At 44.0% G+C, this 21,269-nt stretch overlaps 2 protein-coding genes across 2 annotated transcripts; one reads left to right on the top strand and one right to left on the bottom strand.

The window, feature by feature from the left end:
- Nucleotides 1–1,297: 1,297 nt before the first annotated feature.
- LOC124672103 (digalactosyldiacylglycerol synthase 1, chloroplastic-like) lies at nt 1,298–5,238 on the bottom strand. Its single transcript, XM_047208389.1, has 7 exons — nt 4,735–5,238; nt 4,159–4,191; nt 3,550–3,637; nt 2,967–3,448; nt 2,600–2,866; nt 2,174–2,523; nt 1,298–2,070 (listed from the first exon to the last, which is right to left on the bottom strand). Exons 1-7 carry the CDS (start codon nt 5,236–5,238, stop codon nt 1,539–1,541), a joined length of 2,256 nt encoding a protein of 751 aa, XP_047064345.1. The 3' UTR covers nt 1,298–1,538.
- A 9,283-nt stretch (nt 5,239–14,521) lies between these two features.
- LOC124677840 (NDR1/HIN1-like protein 12) lies at nt 14,522–15,797 on the top strand. The gene is made up of 2 exons (XM_047213791.1): nt 14,522–14,836; nt 15,098–15,797. Exons 1-2 carry the CDS (start codon nt 14,627–14,629, stop codon nt 15,548–15,550), a joined length of 663 nt encoding a protein of 220 aa, XP_047069747.1. The 5' UTR covers nt 14,522–14,626; the 3' UTR covers nt 15,551–15,797.
- Nucleotides 15,798–21,269: the final 5,472 nt, after the last annotated feature.

Raw genomic sequence — 21,269 nt, 5'->3', positions numbered from 1 at the left:
CTGAGAACTACACAAAACTATTTGAAGAAATTCGCATTGTCTTGGAGGCACAAAATAACAAAATCAGAAGTATAAACAGTTGTCTGATTGTAAACGGAGGCTAAAATCATTCCAAGTTGGTGATAAAGTGATGGTATACCTCCGAAAAGAATGACTTCCTTTAGGCGTTAAAGGAAAGCTTAGGCAACGAAAATATGGACCCTTCTCTATCCTAAGGAAGATAAATGATAACACTTATATGATAGAACTTCCAACAGAGATGGGGATATCTAACACATTCAATGTGGCAGACTTGACTCTTTATCACCCAGAACAAGCACTTTATGAGGATAACTCGAGGTCGAGTTCTAAACAACCAGGGAAGAATGATGGAGGACAGTAGAGAAAATAAAACATAACTAAACTTTAGTAGTGGCTTCTACACAATTCTATATTATTCCACATAAAATGATCCTTTAGTCATATGTATTATAGGGGTTTCTAGAGTGTTCTGGGTATAAGTTGTAACTTATCTCTTTCCTAGCTTTAGTAGTGTTCCCTAGAATGTTCTAGTTGTGAGTAGAGCTAACTTGCGAGGGCTCATGCAGCCTATAAATAGAGGTCCATCCTCTACATATGTAACCGGACTATGTACCATCTACCTATCAATAAAGAGAACTTTGTGTTCTTCTTTTAGATCTTGGATTAGATCTTGTGTGTTGAGAGGTTGAACTAAACTCTTGACAGCCCCGCCCCTAGGGCGACATCTAGGTTACGTCCCTAGAGCGATATCTAGCGCAACACGTTGAAGCGGTTCCTTCGACATTTGTGTTGTCCACGTTGTAGCAACACAGTGGAGTTGTTCCTCCACAACCTTGTGCTGCTTCACATATTTACATATAACAAGTTGTAAGGTCAAGCCAACTTATATGAGCCAGAAAAGTACTTCCGAAAAAGAAGGATCTTGGGTTAATAAAGAAACAAGAGTGACTCGGTACTCAAGTTCATGGTTCCATAACCTCTTTAATGAAAATAAATTCTCACATGATTAGGTTAGTAAAGAAACAAGATGAGGTCAGAAAATATGCACAAGTTCATGGTTCCATAACCTACTTAATTAATCTCTATTCTCACATGATCACTCTAGCTAGTTGAAGCAAGCTAAAATATCCTATGCACCTTTCCCCTTCCTACAGTTACGCACTATAGCTCATAGGTTTTGTTGTGGCTATATGTTCTTCTACTGAATATATTGTACTTTGTATTAGCATGATCCATAACAAGTAAAGATGCCATTGGCAGATGATGAAGCCAAATATAAAGATACAAAGCTAGTAGAAATATCCATTATTAAAGCAACTTGCTTATTTGGGGAATAGAAGGAAAAGATTATAGGCAAAGAGTACAAACAAGACAAACCTAATAAGATTCTACATATGTACAGGTTCTACTCTCTAGTCGCTAGTCAGCAGTACAGGAATTGGATAAAACTTGGTATGCACATACCTAAGGAGGAAATTCCTTCAACTATACATTAGTTAAGTGCAACCAGATTCACATCACAAGCCATATACAAGGTGTTGATTTTGGGGAGGTAAGAGATTCAAATCCATGCACTGCTGTTTATCATAGTCCCGGGTACCAGGAATTGCTCCTGTCGCCAATCGGAGGATCTCATTCCCAGTTAGGCAGTAATGAGCGAATGCCAGTCCTCCATCCATGATGTCCGACAATTTAGGAAGTAAAGGTATCTTCCTCACACGGTTTCTCTTTACACCTTGTCCACAGTGACCATTTCTCTCTTTCAGAACTTTGTCAAGCTCCGAGTACTCCATAAATCTCTTGGTTGCTGCCTCCCATGATAAGCTGTATCTTTGCTCAGGGGTCAGAGGTTGAGGTTCGCTAGCCATGGCCTCTTTCACTTTGGCAACAAATTCCTCTGGAGCTTTATATGTCAAGCAGTTGGGAAATGACTTGAAAAACTCATTTGATGGATGATCGGGACAGACAACAAATTTCCCCATTGCGAGAGCCTCAGCAGTTGCTGTGCATAGGACATCACTAACACTTGGATTGATGAAAACCTTGTACCTACAATTTAACAAGGGAATATAAACACCGTGTCAGTATTCAACATAATATAGAAAAAAGTGAAAGAGAATTCATTTAGCAGCTTGCTTGATTCTAGTCTCACCCATGGAGTGAATCATGGGCATGGTCCTTTCCCTTGAAAAAATTGATGCCCAAATCCAACTTCCTAGCAGCAGCCTGGACAGCCTGTGAATCCTCACCATTTCCATACACATCTAGCTTGAAGCCCTCCAGACAATTTTTGTGTTCCGATAGTAGATCAATAAGTTCTTTATAACCTTTAGCCCAAACCATCTTCCCAAGAAAATATGCTCCCTTCGTAAAGGCCTTCTGCCCACGCTCCATATCAGCTGCTACTTTTTCGCCAACATTGAGGAACTTCGGGTTCACACCATGAACGTTGCAAATAATGGACCTGGGAAGATCCTGAGTTGCTCCCGACAGACGTAAAACCTAAAGGCGCCATTATTAGCTACACTACTATGGCGACCTGAACTTTAAAACAAAAGCTGACCTAAACAAAATGTACCTTGTGGCAGTATGCCCTTGTCACCCAATTGTTGATATGTTTAACAAGGAAAGCTTGAAGGGCACCATTCTTCTCTCTCTTGATATACTCTAGGTAATTTGTATGAACTACGCCAATGACATGATTAAACTTATCTGTCCAGCGCTTCCCATGATGATACCAGTTAAGATGCTCTGGTTCTTCCAAAATTGCTATATCAGCTTCTTTGGAGGAAATAAACTGTGAGGTATCCCCTATAGGAATAATGCTGCGCCGTTCTTCTGAGAACTGTGGAAGATAACGAACAATGAAAATCTTTTGGTAGAAACAGAGAATAAAGTATGAACTGGAGACTTAAACCTTGGGATGATACATGTTGGATGTTTACCTTGCCAGGATAAAATGATATCTTAAAATTTGCTTCAAAGCCAAGTCTTTCCTGTAGCCAGTCCCTTATATAGGTTTCTTGCTCTTCTGGTGAATTAAAGGTGATGTTATTCGGATAAACTAGTTGTTGGTCTGACTTACAAAGCCAAGGAACAACCAGTGTCACTTTTTGCATAGTACTTCTTGCCAGATAAGCAGCACGGAACAATGGATTGATTGCTGTCCCCGTCATCCATGGAAGGCTTGCTGTGGTGAAAACTGCAAGATGTCGTCTGTTGTCTGAGATTCTCAAGTTTGTAGGATCTTTCCGAAAACCTTCGTCTGTGTGATAGCCAGTGCTTTCTAGCACCCTAGCTATTCTTAGATCAAGATCATCAGTTGTGTTCTCGTTCCCAGTTAAGGAACTATCTGCTGAAAGAGACGGATACATGAGCCGGCCATCCCGTTTACTGTACAACGTCTCCACTAGCTTTTCACATTGATCTGTAACACAATATTAGTAGCTAGGAATTAACAAATGAAGAAATGTCACCACAAAAGAACCAAGAGTTGGAGGAGCAGAGACCAACAGTAACATTTTATACCTCTTCGTACACCAAGTTGATCCAAAAATGGTCCAGACTGCCGGACTAGATATGCCAGAATTTCCATTAGATCCAGCGGGGGAACTTCCTGCTTTACATTCCAGAATCAGTTTAGAGAAAATGCACCTTAAACAATGAATAATCGAATGAAAAAGCAAGCAGAGACTGCATCACGAGTGAAATCAAATGCCTTTGCAGCAAAAGGATTACCGTGAGAACATACCAGCCAGTGGTACCCAGGAACGACAAACTGACTGCCTATGAATTTGAGGATTTTAAATGCAAAATGGAACTGTCATGCCATCTAAAAGTAGCAAGCTGGGTATGGCTATTTTGCTTCATAATCATAAGCATCAAATCCTTTGTATTGGATTAATTTTTTCCCACAGGCTATGTTTTTAGTGTGCCAAAAGTTGTAGTTTGCAAAATTATACAGATCTATATTGATGCCTTAATGGACTTGCTTTGGTCACAATACACTACAGGGCAAATGAAAATTGCACTGAAATTGACAATAGGAAAACGTATACAAAGCATTCTGTTGACAAAATTTGCACTGCATAAAACAGATTGTGCATTTAAGCTTAAGCATTATTTCCATGGCATTACCTTTTGCTCGCGAGACTCTTTGTTCAGCAATTTCTGCAAGGAAATGAGTAACACAAATGAGAACTTCAATAGACAGCACCGCTCATACGAGTACAATGACATTATACACTTAGGTGTTACTTTTATTTTACTATTGCACATAGTTGGCTGTATACAAAGTTCAAATTTGAAAATGCTAATTTTAGCATTTTTTTAGAAACATGATCTAATTTTTTTAATAACAAGGTTTGGTTGTATAGAGAAATTATCGTATGAAATGCAATGCCAGCAAAAGCGACAAAAAATTCTCTAACTACTGCAACCTTCAGTTCTGCTGGAATGTACTGTAACATGTACAGTAAAAAATTAGTGCAGAGAAAGAAAACCTCTAATTTCCGTTTGCTATATGGATGCCAAAGTTTTAGAGTGATTTTCGGTCATACTTCTCCCAGATAAGAAAAATAACTAAATTATTAAGAAAAGTCCTGAGAAACTAAATTTCGGAAGCCTATGGTTGAAATAAATAAATAAATAAATAAAACTGTAGGAGTGCATCATCGGTTTCAGTATTAAAGGCTATAGTATAGTCGAATTTACCAAGCTCAGCTTCAGCTTCTCCAGAAACTCGCCGCGTCCCCTGAACCCACCGAACATCTCACTCGACAGGCTCCGGCGCTCGAGCTCCTTGAGCCCGCTCCGTATGGTCGCAGCCAGCTCACACTCCTTGAGCCCGCCCCGTACAAACGTGGCCACGCCCCACTCCGCCCTCCGCTTGCCGCTGCCGCCCTTCCACGGCCACTCGCCCCCGCCTCGCCCGTCGGCCACGACGGCGTTCCGGATCGCCGCGAGGTCGACGCGGAGGCTGGCGCCGGCCCTGGGCGGCCACCCCTCGAGCGAGCAGTGGTTCCTGAGCTCCGTAATCTTGGGCTGGATCCGCCTCCGCACGTGGTCCAGCTCGCGGTCGGCGCGCGCCCGCATCAGGGACAGGTCGGCGGTCGCCGTGTCCCGCGCCTCCCGCCAGCCCTTGGAGATGAAGGCGAACGCGCCGCCGTCGCGGCCGGCGCCGGTGGTCGGCTGCGGGTTCTTGTTCTTCGCGCCCATGCACCGGGAGCGGGGTTTGGGATCGGCGGTCGGTTCTGGAGGCGCGCGGGACAGTGGCGAGGCCGGAGACGGTGTGCGGGGGCGAAGAAGAAGAAGAAGAAGAAGAAGACGGTGGCGTCCGGCCGGCGGAAGGGACGGCGAGATTTTGGTCCGGCTCGGGCGGCGCTCGGCCCACGTGAGGGACGACAGAGGTCAGGACCGTTGGAATGGCGACACTTGGCCCGGTGGGCCTTGGGAAATCTTTGATGTGTGGTGGCGGGTGACTTGGCACGGCGCTTCCTTCGCCTTTTTTGCACCCAAAATTTTTATTTCCCCCACAGTATTTTTCCTTCCGGAAAGCTCTTCTTCTTTCTGTGGATCTGATTTTTCCTTTTTGGATAGAGCTCTTTGGGATACTACCATGGAACTGTAGCATGTAGTAGAAGCCTCTAGCTTCCATCGTCCTTTTCTCATGCCTTTTCTCGTGGTTGCTAGCTATATGGATGCCAAAGTTTTAGAGTGCTTTTCAGTCATACTTCTCCAACATGCATTGGCACAAGCTTGAGGAGAGCCACCAACCATGCATGGTAGGGCCACGACAAAAAGAACAATGATACCTAAGCTTAGACCGTCATATGTAATTATTCTTGACGGCCCAAAATATTACTTGCCGTGAAATGACAAGGACGAAAAACTTATGGGTCATCTCTCTTCATATCTCCTCCTTGGAAGTCTTTGCTTTTTGGTAGATGTTCTTCTCTCTTACTTTTCTAGCGCTTGTCAGTTGCCTCAAAAAGAAAAGAAAAAGGTATTTCGTGAGGAAAAATTAAAATCCATGGGCTACACCGCACAATAAATAACCTAACACATGCTCAAGCAGATCCACCAACTATAATAGTTTCATGACAAATAGTGATGCCCCGGAAGCTCAAACCATCATATGTGTTCTCTCGTGGCAACAATAAGAACCCGAAAAGTAATCCCCTCTGTCATCTCTTACCAACACATGTGGCACTCACCACTCGGGATATGTGGGGACGTTGATGGAGGGCCTAACCAGTTGCCCCCGTGCATGTTGTTTAAGAAAAAATCTAGCCACAAATTTGGTCGAATAATCTCAATTATATATCACAAAAATTATATCATTCCTGTTGACATGTGATCTATTTTTGATGATATTGACACTAGCAATATAACAAAAATTATTCGCAATTTAAATAAGCGGTTCGAAAGCTATTTACTCTTGAATCATCAATTCCAAAAAAATGCACATACAACATGCACCCGTATCCCACTTCGCAAGAGAAAATTTCAAAGAATCTATGTTGGCACTCTATCACGCATGACACGCGTCACGAGAAGAGCGGAGGGAAAAAAATCTTTCTCAAAAATAATCGGTTTGTTTCAAAATAATTGGTGTTCTAGTTTTGTTCCAACTCAAACTTCTATAGGTTTATCTGAATTATTGAAGAAGAAAAGTGTCAACATCTGCACCGTTAACTCTTTATAGCACGCAAAATTATAACTTTTCTAGAGGTTGATATATTTTTTGATCGAACTTAAATTAGGTTTGTTTATGAAAATTATGGAACAAAATAGAGGGAGTAATAATGTGTTTTAGGGATAACTTTTTTGAGCTCTTTTTTTTTAAAATAAAGTTGGGACAGTGAGAGAGCTCTTTGATGATAACTAAATGAATCGTCTCGATAGTCAAGGGATACAAGCTTGTAAGCGAGCCCATGTGCTGGCAGATGCGAGGCCCAGTAGAGAGGAATGAACTTTCGTACACCTGGCTCTAGATTCTGGGCCAACGAAGGAGTTTGAGTACATAGAAAACAAAAGGATACGGCCTTGGCTCGCTGGAGTTGAAGGTGGACGCTACATTGGTTTACTGGTTTGACAGCTGGGCTTTCAGCTCATGTGGTTTAGGAGAGAAAATGAAAATGATTTTCATTTATTAGGAAATCTCAGGAAAACAGAGAAAAGTTCAAATAAAAACCATGTATTAACTCCAAGACATCCAAGAAAAAAAACAGTTTTGGAGTTCTGAGAGACAGATCGCCGCCCTGGAGAACAAAGCGATGAAACAGACGACTGCCTTAGATTCGGCCAGACAAATCCAGAGAGTCCATGACCGCGCTGACACCACGACAAAGCCGAAGCAAGCTAGTTGAACCTTGTCCATTGGAGAAGAAACTAGCAAACCAAGACGCATCAAAATAACAACATCCACCACCCCAAAAGAGCAGCGGCTAGAAGATTCTCTGCCTCGTAAACACCGTGATGAGACCCACATTGGCGAGGTGGGCGAGGATCCGGGGAAACTTAGGGCATGAGCAATGGAGGCAGCTGTCCAACTAGGTTTGGATAAAACTTTTGACATATGCATGCCATGTTATGTCCCATTAATATATCTTTCTCTCAAAAACTGATTTGGTTTTTCTCTTTCTCTCTCACATTTTCACTCTGTTTTCACTTTATAGCTGAAGAGGCTGCCTCTTGATGAAGAGGCTACCTCCTCATCCGAACCTATTTTGGATCACCCAAACCTAACTAAAGTTGTGAGGCAGTACCTCTAGGGTAGTGCAATGGGCATGCCCTTATTCTTGCTTGCATTAGCAATGTTATCACATTGCGTCTGAGTTTACATCAGCAAAATTAGAGGTCTAGTGAACCAAACATGTCCATAGGGCCTTTAAACAAAAACACATCTGTAGAGTTTGCTCCCAAAAAAAAATACTATGGGTCTGACTTTCCGTCTTTTGGGCCCGCGCGTGCAAATAATGTACGTAGGAGTACTACCACCAAACGGAAGAAAGAAGACTGCAGTACTGCACGGTACGTGACGGTTCGAGAATGGCCTGGCGGTAAGGAGAGCGAGCCTCTGAATGTCTGAACTATGCTGACAGTCACCAGAGTGCTATAGTTAGCTAGGAAATACCGTTAGCCGTATATAGAGAAGGTATATTATGTACAGCATGTTATGTAATACGTAGTCATGTAAATCGTGCCTGCAAGACTGTGTGTGATGCCTCAACAGCTGAACTTGGATGTGCAGCATTGTGCCTTATCATTCTGTCCAGTCTTATTTAGGAACTAGCTGACATTCAGTTCCATCTTATGCAATTGTTATGCCTGATTACTTCAGAGTGATTTGGTGCGTCACTAACCAGGGCGGATCTACATGGAAATGTTTACTTCCAGGGTAAGTTAAAAGGGACACCGCCCTGGTGCGGCAGCTTCCTTTTGGTGCCCGCCTTTTGTCTCACTTTTTATGGAAGAGATAGACGAGGCATTTCCCTACTTCTTTTCGGCGCATGACATTTACCAAGCGAATTCTGCCTTTCTCGCAAAGATGCGGCCTCTCACGGCCATGGTGGTTCAGAAGTGAATCTAGCGATCCCAAAGCGTCTCCCTCCACAGCTTTTGCTTCAACGCCTTTCTATCCGAAAACCAAAATTCGAAAGGAAATATAACAAGTGCGCCGTATGCACTGCTATGCGACAACGTTATCCAACAGGCATTCTGCTTGTTTCCATTTATTGATTTCCTTGACTACAGCTTTTGATCTACAGAAGTATATTATTCATCGATGCCGATCAAAGGAAAAGGGAAAAGGGGATACATTAAACATTTATTGATTTCCTTAACCTCAACTTTTGAGCAACAGAAGTATATCCATCGATGCCGATCAAAGGGCATGCGATTTGAAAAGGGAAAAGGGGATGATACATTAAAGAATGAGAGACGACAAGAAGGGATTTCTGGTCCCGAGCTTCAGTGCTCCATTTTTTTTGAATTCAAAAAAAGGACAAGTTATAAGAAATTGAAAAAAAAAATTTGGTTGTACCCGATGAACTGTCCTAGAAAACTTTAAAAAATCTTTGTATTTTAATTACACAAATGTTAAATATATGAATATAAGTATAATGAATGCTTTCAAAAAAAATGAATGGTGCTTATTTTCAGAACTCTAAAACTTATCTGAGTTATCATGTATGTGTAGATATTTATTTAATTTACCGTTGCAAATTTTCATGTTTGTTGGATACACCCTCCATTCAATAATTCTTGTCGTGGTTTCAGTTCAAACTGCAGTTAAAATCACAACAAGAATTATGGAACGGAGGAAGAACATCAATGACTACACCTAATTTTAATTTGTAAGCGCCTAGTGCTCGTCCAATTGCGAAATTATAGCACCCCGTCGTGATCAACCGAGCAGGTTTTTATTTGGATCACATTTTTAAGTAGGTCTTTTTTTTACAAAGGGGATGAAAGAATGCAATGGGAAAATAAAATTACAAATTACAAATATAATGCAATTACACATCCATATGCAATTGTACATCTATGAGAAAAAATATGCATGGATTTTTCTAGTGAACAAATACAACACACATAAAAATGTGAAGATGCATTTAAATTACACACACGTATACAATTGCACACATAAATGCAATTGCATATCTTTATATAATTTCACTACAAAGGGGGGGTCGGTTGGTTCCCAGTTGCAGATATATGTGCAATTGCCCATATACATGCAATTGCACTTAAAAAACTACCATGAGTTTTCTATTACACATATATGCGATTGTAGGAATAGAGAACATAAAAAAAACTCCTATGAATAATCTAAAAAATATAAGAAAACGAAAGCCTAATGATGTATCCACACCTAGGTGAAAAATGGATGAAAAAAGTCGAGTAAAAATACAAGCAAACCTCCCCTAAACATTATCTTACTCCAACGACTCAACATAAAAATAAAAATAAACCCTACAAGCTACAGTTAGGGATGACACCCACATGTATGGCTAGGGGTCGAGCCACCCCATATCCATAACCGTTACTCTCAGTCTTACCCGTCACCCATATCCATATCCGTCAATGGGTATAAGCTTTTCCCATACCGTTACCTAGCAGGGTAAATAGGTACCCGCACATAAAAATATATGCGCTTATAACACAGCAAATTAACCAAAAAATCGTCGTAAATAATAGCATGTAACCATAATTTATAAAAACAAAACATTATAAACATTATAATTATGAACAACAACATATTATATAAAAAACACATTCTCATAAACGATAATACTTGCCCATAAACAACAACCCATCAGGATGTGAATTACAATGCACAGATCCACGGAGGAAGAGTTCAACGCAAGAAGAAAAATGAAAGGAAAAAAACTTGATCGAGACCTAACGTAACCAAGAATTTAGCAAAGCGTATTATTTTCAGATTTTTTTGAAACCAGAAATATAGTTTTCTGATAATTTGCTAAATAAAGGAGCACAATAGCTCGGGATCTAAGAGACTTTTGGGAGAGACGGCGATGATCTGTCATGTACCAATGCTGCGTACGTAGTAGCACTCCTACACGCCTTTGATCCTTGTAATCAAATTTTGATAGAGTTGATTAGGTAAGGGGTTGGGCAAGGTCGCGTGGTTGTTTAAAACACGGGCACATGGTGCCATAGGGCCGGTGGGGGTGGGGGAGATAATGAACGGAGGGAGGGCGCCGGCCGAACGCACGCACGCTCCCGGCCGGAATGTTGCCCGGCGCCACGCGCGTTTGTTTCAGCCGATTCGGGGACTTTCTTGCCGTGTTGCGTGAGGCGACGTCGGAACCGTCGTCGACGCTCGCGTGCTACGCGCCACCAACCTCTCCCACTACGTGCGCGCGTCCACCGGCCCCGGCACCGGCACGGGCGGCCATGGGAGAGCGGGCACCTGCATGATCGGAATTATTGTGTGCCGCGCTGTTCTAGGTTGCGGTGGGATGGGGGGGAGAAGGTAGGGATAGGAGAAATCTCGATCCGAAGATTTCTCTGGCGCTGTGCCGATTGCCGAGCCTGATCTGGCCCGTCCCCGCCATGCGTGCGACCGACCATGCCGCCATCCATCCCACACCCGTTCGTCTGAGTATTTCGCGAGCAAAGAAAATAGCCGCCCGTACGTGAGGAGGAGAAAGACAGGCTACGTAATAACGTAAGGCGATACTAGAAGTCTAGAACCCACCTAGGGTCTCACCCTCGCTGCAGCGATGTCGTGGGTCCGCTCCGCCTCTTGTGGCCATGGGTTATTGGAGGCGTCGCAGACCACGGCCACTCACCAATGGGAGGGTCCTTCGAGATGGTGAAGCATCGACTATATCTTGAAGTTAGGGTATGGTCCTTCGTGCCCTATCTTCGTTTCGGTGGTACATTTAGCACTGTCGGAGGACGTGTGGAGTTATGTGTCCCGCGGATCTCCTGAGATCCAGTCGGTTTTCGTGTTCGTTGGTGTATTTTTTTTTTGGCTTTTTTTTATCTACGGGTCTCATCCTTAGCTATGGTTGATGCTCTGGTGCGCTGGTCCTTTGGAGTCTTAGCGCAATATCTTTATATTTTTCTACTACAACAAACTCTCTACTATGGCAAGTTTTGCTCGGCTCTAGTGATGGAGGGGCGAGGATGGCAACGCGCTTTGGACATCCTACAACGGCGACGAGGGGCCTCGGCGAGGCCTAGTCGGAGTGGAACAACGGCCACGTCAACCACCTTGTTGGCAATAACTACTTATTTATCTAGCTTATCATTTAGTTTTAGTTTTCATCCATTTTTGTTCAAACTTGCAAGATTTATCTAAATTTGAATGAAAAACGTCATCTTCGTTTGAGTTTTATGAATTTGACTCAACCCCTAAAAACTTGTAAGGCACATTGGTGTGGCAACCCCTCCCAATACGAAAATTTCGTGTGCCTACAAACAGTGGCCCATAGCAGTGCCGGCATTATGCTGTAAGCTAAAAAAGAAGGCAATCAAATGTTCATGTCTCTCTGTTTATTTGCACAACTTTAGAGCATCTCCAGTCATCTCCCCCAAACTGTGTTTGGAATGAACGTCGGATTGAGCGTCTTGGGGACGTCGCCGTTAGTTGCCACTTTTGGGGCGCGTCAGCTGTGTCCCCCAAAAGCATCCCCCAAGTTTTCTTTTGGATTTTATTTAAACATCAATAGATATGTTTGGAAATATTATTTTCAAATTAAACGATAACAAAAAACAAAGCAAACAAATATAAGTTTGGCTAGATCAAGGCGTCGGGGTAGTTGATGCCTCTCCTTTGAGCCTCCATAGATGCTCCGCGAGATCATATTGCAGCTGAGCATGAATGTTGCTATCACGGATTTCCGTATACATGACGAGGAAATCAACAAATTCTGGGGGCACCTGATGATCAACCTTCACAAGAGGTCACTGACACTCGTAGGGACCAACCTGCCTAGCTCGAGTTTTACGGTCATTCTCGATGATCATGTTGTGCATTATCACACAAGGTTGCATCACCTCCCACGGTTGGGCGTGGGACTAGGGAAGAGCAGGATACCGAACAATAGAAAATTGAGCTTGAAGCACACCAAGTCCCGCTCAACATCCTTCCGGCAGCTCTCCTTGCGCTCAGCAAAGTGGCAATTCTTCTGACCCGTTGGCGCGGGGATTATCTTGAAAAATATTGCCCATGTTGAATAGATACCATCGGCTAGATTGTAGCCTTTGGTATATTGATTGTCATTGATCTCATAGTTTCATGGTGGGGCATGACCTTCCACAAGTTTTGAAAACACCGGAGAGTGTTGCAGCACGTTGATATCATTGTGCAATCCCGTCATGTCAAAGAAATAATGCCAAATCCATATGCCATAATCCGCCACATCTTCAAGAACCGCACTGCAATATCCATGACGCTCTTTGTACAAACCTTGCCAAGCTTCCATGACCAATGCATAAATTGATACTTCCAACCATTTCATGGAATTCTCTCGCTGCATTTTGTGGCATGATCCTAGCACTATGTGCTTCAATTGGCCATCTCAAAAAGTATGGGCCAAACTTTCCCACCACAGCTCAACAAAATTTGTACATGTACTCAATGGGAGTGGGCTCACTCATGCGAAGGTAGTCGTCCTGTGCATCGGCAGGTGCTCCATATGCAAGCATCCTCATGGCGTGTTGCATTTCTAGATCGAGAGAAGCCAGTCGTGCCAACGGCCTCGTGCTTCAGCCTGAAGTTGGGGTCGAACTCTCTCACGCTATGAAGGATTTCCATGAACAAGTCCTTGCTCATCCTATAACGCCGTCGAAAATTGTCGGCATGTGTTGCAGTGTCAGAGAAGTAGTCGTTGTACAACATAGTATGACCCTCCAACCTCTTCCTGGGTTTCGACTTTTATCTTCCCGGCCTTGAACCTCCACAGCGCGGCCTCTTCTTCTTCTTCTCATCGGCTTCATCAAGCATTTTTTGAAGGCAAGGGATGATCGCCAAGTGCTTGCGAACATTGTCGTCACATGCAGCATCGTCAGCAAGCATTTGTTGGATCATGCCGTCGTCGCTATCCATGTCTACGCGCCAAATCAAATAGTTAGAAATCCGATGCGGCAATGGGGAGAACAAACATCGACAGACGGCACCTACTAGACTAACAATCGGCACCTTCAGCGCGTGGCGAAGCGTGGGAGTGGTCACCACGTTCTGGCTAGAGCAGGAAAACCGCCGGCAATGAAAAGGGAGGCGAGGGAGGCAGGCGTCGCGGCGGAGTCCAACGCAGCCAAAGTATTGCATCGGTGGTGGCCGACAATTTGAGTGGCGGTGCGGGGCTGGGAGGCAAAGGAGAGGACGCGCGGCGCGAAAGAAAGGCACGAAGCAACGGTATCGGTTATGGCCGATGGCAGGTAGGAACCCACGCGTTCTGTACAGCGTCCCTGCAATATTCCATGTGTAGCGGGGATGAGCTCGGGACGCCGGAGACACCGTGGATGAAAATAGACTTTGGGACACGCTGCTAGGGGTCAAACTCCATAACGTCCCAAATCTCTTAGGAGAACGCTTTAGAGAATATGGCTGAAGATGCTCGAAACGTTTAGCCGAACAGACGTCAATGATTGATTAACTGAACAAATGCAAGTCAGACGATGAAGTCATATCCTCGGTCAATGGTAGTACGAGCGAAGGAACCGGCACCAGCTGATCACCTGAGATTGGAGTGAATCGGAAGCACCAGTCGCCAGAGACTCGTGCACTTGCAGCACTTCACAGCGATCTCAAATTAAGCAGCTGGTGGAGCAGATAGAGATAGGTAAGCTCCATGCCACCGGGGCCCAGGAAGAAGCCGAAGAATCTTCGTGGGTTGAGCTGTAGCTTTCGCCACCTCCCCTAACCCCAAAAGAATTAGCCTTTTCAAACATGCGCCACACCACACCACCTCTTTTAATCTACTCGGGACTTTTATTATAAGGGCAGCCACTCCCACTCACATCGAGCTTTCCATCGACTCACATGCTCATCAGTCATCACACACACTCCTTGTAGCTAGCGAGCTCTCACTCTCTGTGCCAGTAAGCCAGCTGATCAGCCGTCGCCATGAGCAAGGGCAAGGAGCACCACGACTGGATCCTCCGGCGGTGCTGCGGCTCCATCGCCGCCTGCATCCTCACGCTCGCCGTCGTGGTCGGCTTCGTCGTGCTCGTCATCTACCTCGCCCTGCACCCCTCCAAGCCGTCCTTCTACCTCCAGGACATCCAGCTCCGCTCCATCGACCTCGCCGACCCGTCTATCTCCCTCGACGTCCAGGTTTTCCCGTCGTCTCAACGTTTTTACTTGGCCACTGTTTGCTGCAAATGTAATCTGGCCAAAACACTAGCTTAGCTTTTCTGGCCATAATATGGACAGAGAGGGTATCTCTTTCCTAGACCAGGAACATCAGTTTGAGTAGAACATATCCAATTTTGTCACGAGAGTAGTACAATTTCGGCACATCGTGTCTGAACTTCTGAAGTATTTGCACGTCTGAACAAGCAAGTGTTTATTTGCTCCAATTTGAGTGACACACAGGTGACGATCGCGTCCCGGAACCCGAACGACCGCGTGGGCATCTACTACAAGACCCTGCACGCCTTCACCACGTACCGCGACGAGCCGGTCACAATACCGGTGTCCCTGCCGGCGATCTACCAGGGGCACAAGGACCAGTCGGTGTGGTCGCCGGTGATGTCTGGCGACTCGGTGCCCGTGGCGCCGTACGTGGCGGACGCCATGAAGCAGGACATCGGCGCCGGGTACGTGCTGCTGCACGTGAAGGTGGACGGGCGCGTCAAGTGGAAGGTCGGCAGCTGGGTCTCCGGCGGGTACCACATCTTCGTCAACTGCCCCGCGCTGCTCTCCGCCACCGGCGGCAACGCCGGCGGCGCCTTCTCCATGAGCGCCGCCACCGCCGGCGGCGGGAGAAACGGGACAATGGTCTCGCTCAAGTTCACGCAGCCTTCGTACTGCACCGTCGACGTGTAGGCTCCCTCGCCGGTATATCGGGGTTCGTTCGTAAGGAGAGTACGGCGACGTTCAGAGCGAGCGACAGGTGGATCGGCCGGTGCGATCGATCGTTTGCAGGAGTAATCTTGTAGAGTAGCAATCACGTACGGTATAGTGTATAATTATCAATTTCCTTTATTAGCCTGTTTTGAATCTGTGCAGAATAATGCTGCTACTACTTTATGTATAAATGGTATAATTTATCATTAGTACGTGGGTATCCATTTTGTTGTTGGACGAACTGAATCTCAAGCACAGCCTACTTGGAAGAACGTACTAAAAGCAGAGTATAGTTTCCCTACCAATTGCATCCTACTGTCTTGCATTCACTGCATTCCACTCGCACAATTACATAGAGATTATAAGACCATCGCGTATCCCTCATGCGAGTTCATGTGCCATCGTCTCATCGAGGATGGAGCCTTTTCACAGATGATTCAAGGAAAGAGAGATGCAGAATGATTTGAGGTAGGGATGGAGAGTGACAGGCCAACGTGCGTATGAAACGGAATTTGGCAGCGCGTCACGTCACCACCGTACGTGCAGCGACCAGCGGGAAGAGCAACCACTCACTACCACAGCCTAGCAAGCAGTAGCAAGTCGACTGGGGCAGAGATGGCGCCAAACAGGCAGCATCATTAGGAGGTAGCAGAGCAGTAGTGGCGGTTTTATTAGCCTGAAAAATTAGCCCGCACCGACGCGTGACAGGCCTGACAGCTTCATTTTCGCACAGCAACCTCCGACCGTATCGGAAAATCTGAGACCGACGTGCGCATGCGGCGGTCAAGTCCTTCCGCGCTACGACGCGCTCTTCGCGGTTCTTCATGAATCATGCTGCGATAACGTGGGACGGTGGGAGGACGAAGATGAAGACGAGATAACCCAGCGCCAGCGGAGAGCGGTGATGGTTGCGGCGCGGCTCGAGCCCTGATAACCGATGAGGGCTCGCGCCTCAGATCGTTCCGGACTCTAGCGTGCGATTCTTTTTTTCTCAATAGTATAAAGCAGGACTAAATGTTATCAACCAGCGCGGTATGGGCCAGCCCGGTTAGGCGAATTTTTTTCCTACTTCTTTCATTTTTCCTTTTCTTATCCGTTTCTTTTTTGTTTCCTTTTTTATTTTTTCCATGTTTATTTTTTAATTTTTTTCGTTTCATCGTTTCTGTTTAAAACTAATTTTTTTAAATTGTTCATTTTTTTTTGAAAAACGTTCAAATTAGAAAAATGTTCAAGAAAATATTTAAATTTGAAAATTATTAAAATCTGAAATATATATAATCTAAACGTTGTTCAAATATAAAATTATTCCATTCAAAATTGTTCAGATTCAAAAAACTTCAGTTTGAAAAAAATATTCATACGCAAAATTTGTTGAAATTTCAAAATTATTCAATTTTTAGAAAAGTTAAGATTCAAAAAGCGAACGTAACTGCGATCGCTAAATGGGCCAAGTCCATTGTGTTGTGGGGTGTGCGGGAGCTGCCTGGTTATAGGGCGTGCACCCCTGCATAGAGGGGCGATGCTATTCACGACCAGGCCACCAGGGTCGGCCACCGACTGCACATCCAAGGACCAAGGCACTATGTTGGGCCAGCCCAGTGCCTTGTTTTCTTTCTAATTTTCATTTTTCTCATTTTGTTTTTCTTCTTTTTCTTTTTTTCTTTTCCAAAATTTTTTGCTTGTTAATTCGACTAAATTTTTTGAAAAAAGCTATCATTTTTTTAGCTCTAAACATTTTTTTTGCTTTTTTTTTCCAAAATTTGCAACTTTTTTGAATATGAACATATTCTAAATTTGAACATTCTTTAAAATTTTAAAAAGTAATTTTCCAAAATTTTGAAGTTGTTTAAAGTATACACATTTTCGGATTTGAATATTTTTCAAATTTAAATCTTTCCATATTTGACAATTTTCGAATCCTAATTTTTTTGAATTTTGATATTTTTCAAATCTAGAAAGTTAAAAAGAAATAAAAAAGAAATAGATAAGACTAGAAAAAATAAAACTGAAAAGAAAATATGAACAATAAAAAAGGGAAAACAAGCCAACACCCGCAACGGGGTGTGCGGTGCCTGCTAGGCACCGACTTGGACGGTGTATAGAGCTCTAAAGATTAAATATGGAATTACTACTACATGCTAGGCATGGAGTGTTTGCTCACTTGATATTTGATGAACCGATAGAAAATAACTATTCTGCTTCACCAAGGACAACCTAGGTAATAAAGAAAGTCAAATATCAAAAATGGGTTCTATTTGCATATAGTTAGAATATACAATTCAAGAAATATGGGTACATGAATTTTTTTAGAAGTGCTTGCCATCAAAAGGGGCATGTGCATCAGTGGGCTGGACAGACTACACGAAGGGCGTTGAGCGCCGGCCGTCCCGCAAGCCGCGCTCGGTGCTTCCCTCGTACGCATGGGTGGATTCAGGCTTCACACACAGTCACACAGAGGCAAGACGCGCGGATGCAGACCGACAGTCATGCAGGTCGATGGCTCTTTCGATTACCGGCCAATGCCCACCGCTCCGGCCTGCACCACCCAGCCTATCGGCTCCATCTTCTCCGGCTAATCCTATACATCGCCCGCGTGCGCGCGGGAATAGACTCCGCACGCATGGGGTCACCACCTGGGCATCGGCACATTATAAGTTTTTCTTTGTCATTCCGGTTTTATGAATGTTCCGGAACATTTTGGTTTGTACTTTTTGTTTTCTTGGTTCTTCTGGATTCGGTTTTCTTTTTTCTATATTTTTATTTTTTCTGTTTTCTTCTTTTTTTGAATTTTTTTTAATATTTTCTAAATATAAACAAAATAATAGAGCAATTTTTTTCTGAACAAAAAATGTTTATGAACAGAATTTTTTTGAGAAAAAAATTTCTTGAACAAAATTTTTTCTGAACAAAAAAAATTATGAACAAAATTATTTTCAACAAATTGTTCAAATTCAGTTTTAAGAAATAAAATCATGATACTAGTCTTTGCTATGGAGCGAAGCCACAACCAACTGGTCTAGAGCACAGATGTGTAACTACATAGAGAAACGTATTGTTATTTTAACTGACCAAACGAGTTAATGGGCCGGTCCAAAACGATGGACCATGCATGCGTGCCATATGCTCGCCAACGAGCGATCAATCCCCCCTCGTCCTCCATCATCGGAGTCGGGTAAAGTTTATCGTAGTAGAGCTTATTGTAATACATATACGAGAAGTCGTCGTGTTAAAATCTTAAGGGATCAGCGCACCAAAGCAGGCAACCATCGCCGATAATGACAACCGTAGATCGGAAGAGACTAACATGAAACCATACCGACGAACACATAAAACGATTGGATCCCGGGAGATACGTCGGGCACATGACTTCACCCGCCCTTCGCCAGCGCTAGACGCACCACCAGAACGAGGATCGGGCATGGAGGACCTTATTCTGACTACAGAATAACCTAAATAAGAACGGAAATTCCCTGCTGGCGAGAGGCCGTGGTCCACTACACATCCAAGGCCCCAAGGCCACCAGAGGCAGAGCAGACCAGCGGCATCGCCGACGAGGCGAACAAAACCCTAGATAGGTTTGTGGCTGTCTCCTCTGATCGCCTCTTGATGTCTACGCACGCTTCTATTCCTGTAGACAGTGTTGGGCCTCCAAGAGCGAGAGGTTTGTAGAACAGCAGCAAGTTTCTCTTAAGTGAATCACCCAAGGTTTATCGAACTCAGGGAGGAAGAGGTCAAAGATATCCCTCTCAAGCAACCCTGCAATCACGATACAAGAAGTCTCTTGTGTTCCCAACACACCCAATACACTTATCAGATGTATAGGTGCACTAGTTCGGCGAAGAGATAGTGAAATACAAGTGGTATGAATGAATATGAGCAGTAGTAACGGCGCCAGAAAATAGCTTGCTGGCGTGCGATTGATGGTAGCAATATTGCAGGAAGTAAAGATGCGATAAAACGATAAATAAGCGATGATTGCAGTATTTGGAAACAAGGCATAGGGATCATACTTTCACTAGTGGACACTCTCAACATTGATCACATAATAAAACCACTCTACACTCTCTTGTTGGATGATGAACACCATTAATTGTGTAGGGCTACAAGAGTACCTCAATGCCGGAGTTAACAAGCTCCACAACATTCGATGTTCATATTTAAATAATCTTAGAGTGCATGATAGACCAACGCAATTATACTGAGTACTAACATAGCATGCACACTGTCACCGACAGACTATGAAAGAAGGAATAGATCACATCAATACTATCATAGTAATAGTTAACTCCATAATCTACAAGAGATCACAATCATAACCTACGCCAAGTACTACATGATGCACACACTGTCACCATTATATCATGGAGGAGGAATAGAGTACTTTAATAACATCACTAGAGTAGCACATAGATTAATAGTGATACAAAGCACATTGCAATCATGTAGGCAAACCTTAAAGATGTATTCCCAAGTACTAATAAACACCCCACGCTGTCACTGTGAGCATTCATAGGAGGTACTAACACACCACAATTTCATAGAGACATCCGACTCAAATCATAACTCAGTGAATAAGTATTCTGTGAAATATAGCCTAAGAGACCCACACGGTGCACACATCTGTCACCTTTACACACGTGGGACAAGGAGTCTCCGGAGATCACATAAGTAAAATTCACTTGAATAGCATAACGACATCTAGATTACAAGCTCATCATATGGATCTCAATCATGTAAAGCAGCTCATGAGATCATTGTATTGAAATACATGGGAGAGGGAGATGAACCACATAGCTACCGGTACATCCCTTAGCCTCGGGGGAGAACTACTCCCTCCTCATGGGAGATAGCAGCGTTGATGAAGATGGCGGTGGTGTCGATGGAGATGCCTTCCGGGGGCACTTCCCCGTCCCGGCGGCGTGCCGGAACAGAGACTCCTGTCCCACAGATCTTGGCTTCGCGATGGCGGCGGCTCTGGAAGGTTTCTCGTACCGTGGCTTTTCCGTATCGAAGATTTAGGTCAGGGAGCTTTAAATAGGCGAAGAGGCGGAGTCGGATGGGCTACGGAGCCGCCACACAATAGGGGGCGCCCCCCCTGGGCCGCGCCGCCCACACGTGTGGGCCCCCCAGGGCTCCCCTCTGGTGCCTCTCCGGTGTTCTGGAAGCTTCGTGGAATTATAAGATGCTGGGCGTTGATTTCGTCTAATTCCGAGAATATTTCCTTACTAGGATTTCTAAAACCAAAAACAGCAGAAAACAGGAACTGACACTTCGGCATCTTGTCAATAGGTTAGTTCCGGAAAACGCATAATAATGACATAAAGTGTGTATAAAACATGTGAGTATCATCATAAAAGTAGCATGGAACATAAGAAATTATAGATGCGGTTTGAGACGTATCACCTCTCATGGGTGTTCTCAACGTACCGGTTTGATTAAGTAATTCCCTAAATTCTAGATAGAGATTTGGTGCACCCAAGCACTAGAGCTCCTGATTTTCGTAATATTTAAAAATTATATTTTTGTGTTTGAAAAAATCATAAATTTATTCCATGAATATATACACATGTTCTGAATACACGTGCAAAGTTTCGGTAGAAATTACGTTGCATTTTAAGCTACGGAAAAATAACCATTTTTTGGCTGTGAAAAGGGATGGAAATTTTATCAGAAATTTGTCTTTTTAGTATAGGTCAAA

The sequence above is a fragment of the Lolium rigidum genome, chromosome 7 (assembly GCF_022539505.1).
Source record: "Lolium rigidum isolate FL_2022 chromosome 7, APGP_CSIRO_Lrig_0.1, whole genome shotgun sequence".
NCBI classification, from domain to species: domain Eukaryota; kingdom Viridiplantae; phylum Streptophyta; class Magnoliopsida; order Poales; family Poaceae; genus Lolium; species Lolium rigidum.
Note: the sequence above shows the minus strand (reverse complement) of the source record. Positions and strands in the feature narration are given on the sequence as shown.

Bases quoted from the DNA above. Each gene is read 5' to 3' on its own strand.
- LOC124672103 (XM_047208389.1), bottom strand. From the start codon at position 5,238: ATGGGCGCGAAGAACAAGAACCCGCAGCCGACCACCGGCGCCGGCCGC. The intron at 3,449-3,549 runs GTATAAAATGTT...ATTGTGTTACAG, and splicing joins TCAACTTGGTGTACGAAGAG to ATCAATGTGAAAAGCTAGTG. The intron at 2,524-2,599 runs GTACATTTTGTT...TGGCGCCTTTAG, and splicing joins CAAGGGCATACTGCCACAAG to GTTTTACGTCTGTCGGGAGC.
- LOC124677840 (XM_047213791.1), top strand. From the start codon at position 14,627: ATGAGCAAGGGCAAGGAGCACCACGACTGGATCCTCCGGCGGTGCTGC. The intron at 14,837-15,097 runs GTTTTCCCGTCG...AGTGACACACAG, and splicing joins CTATCTCCCTCGACGTCCAG to GTGACGATCGCGTCCCGGAA.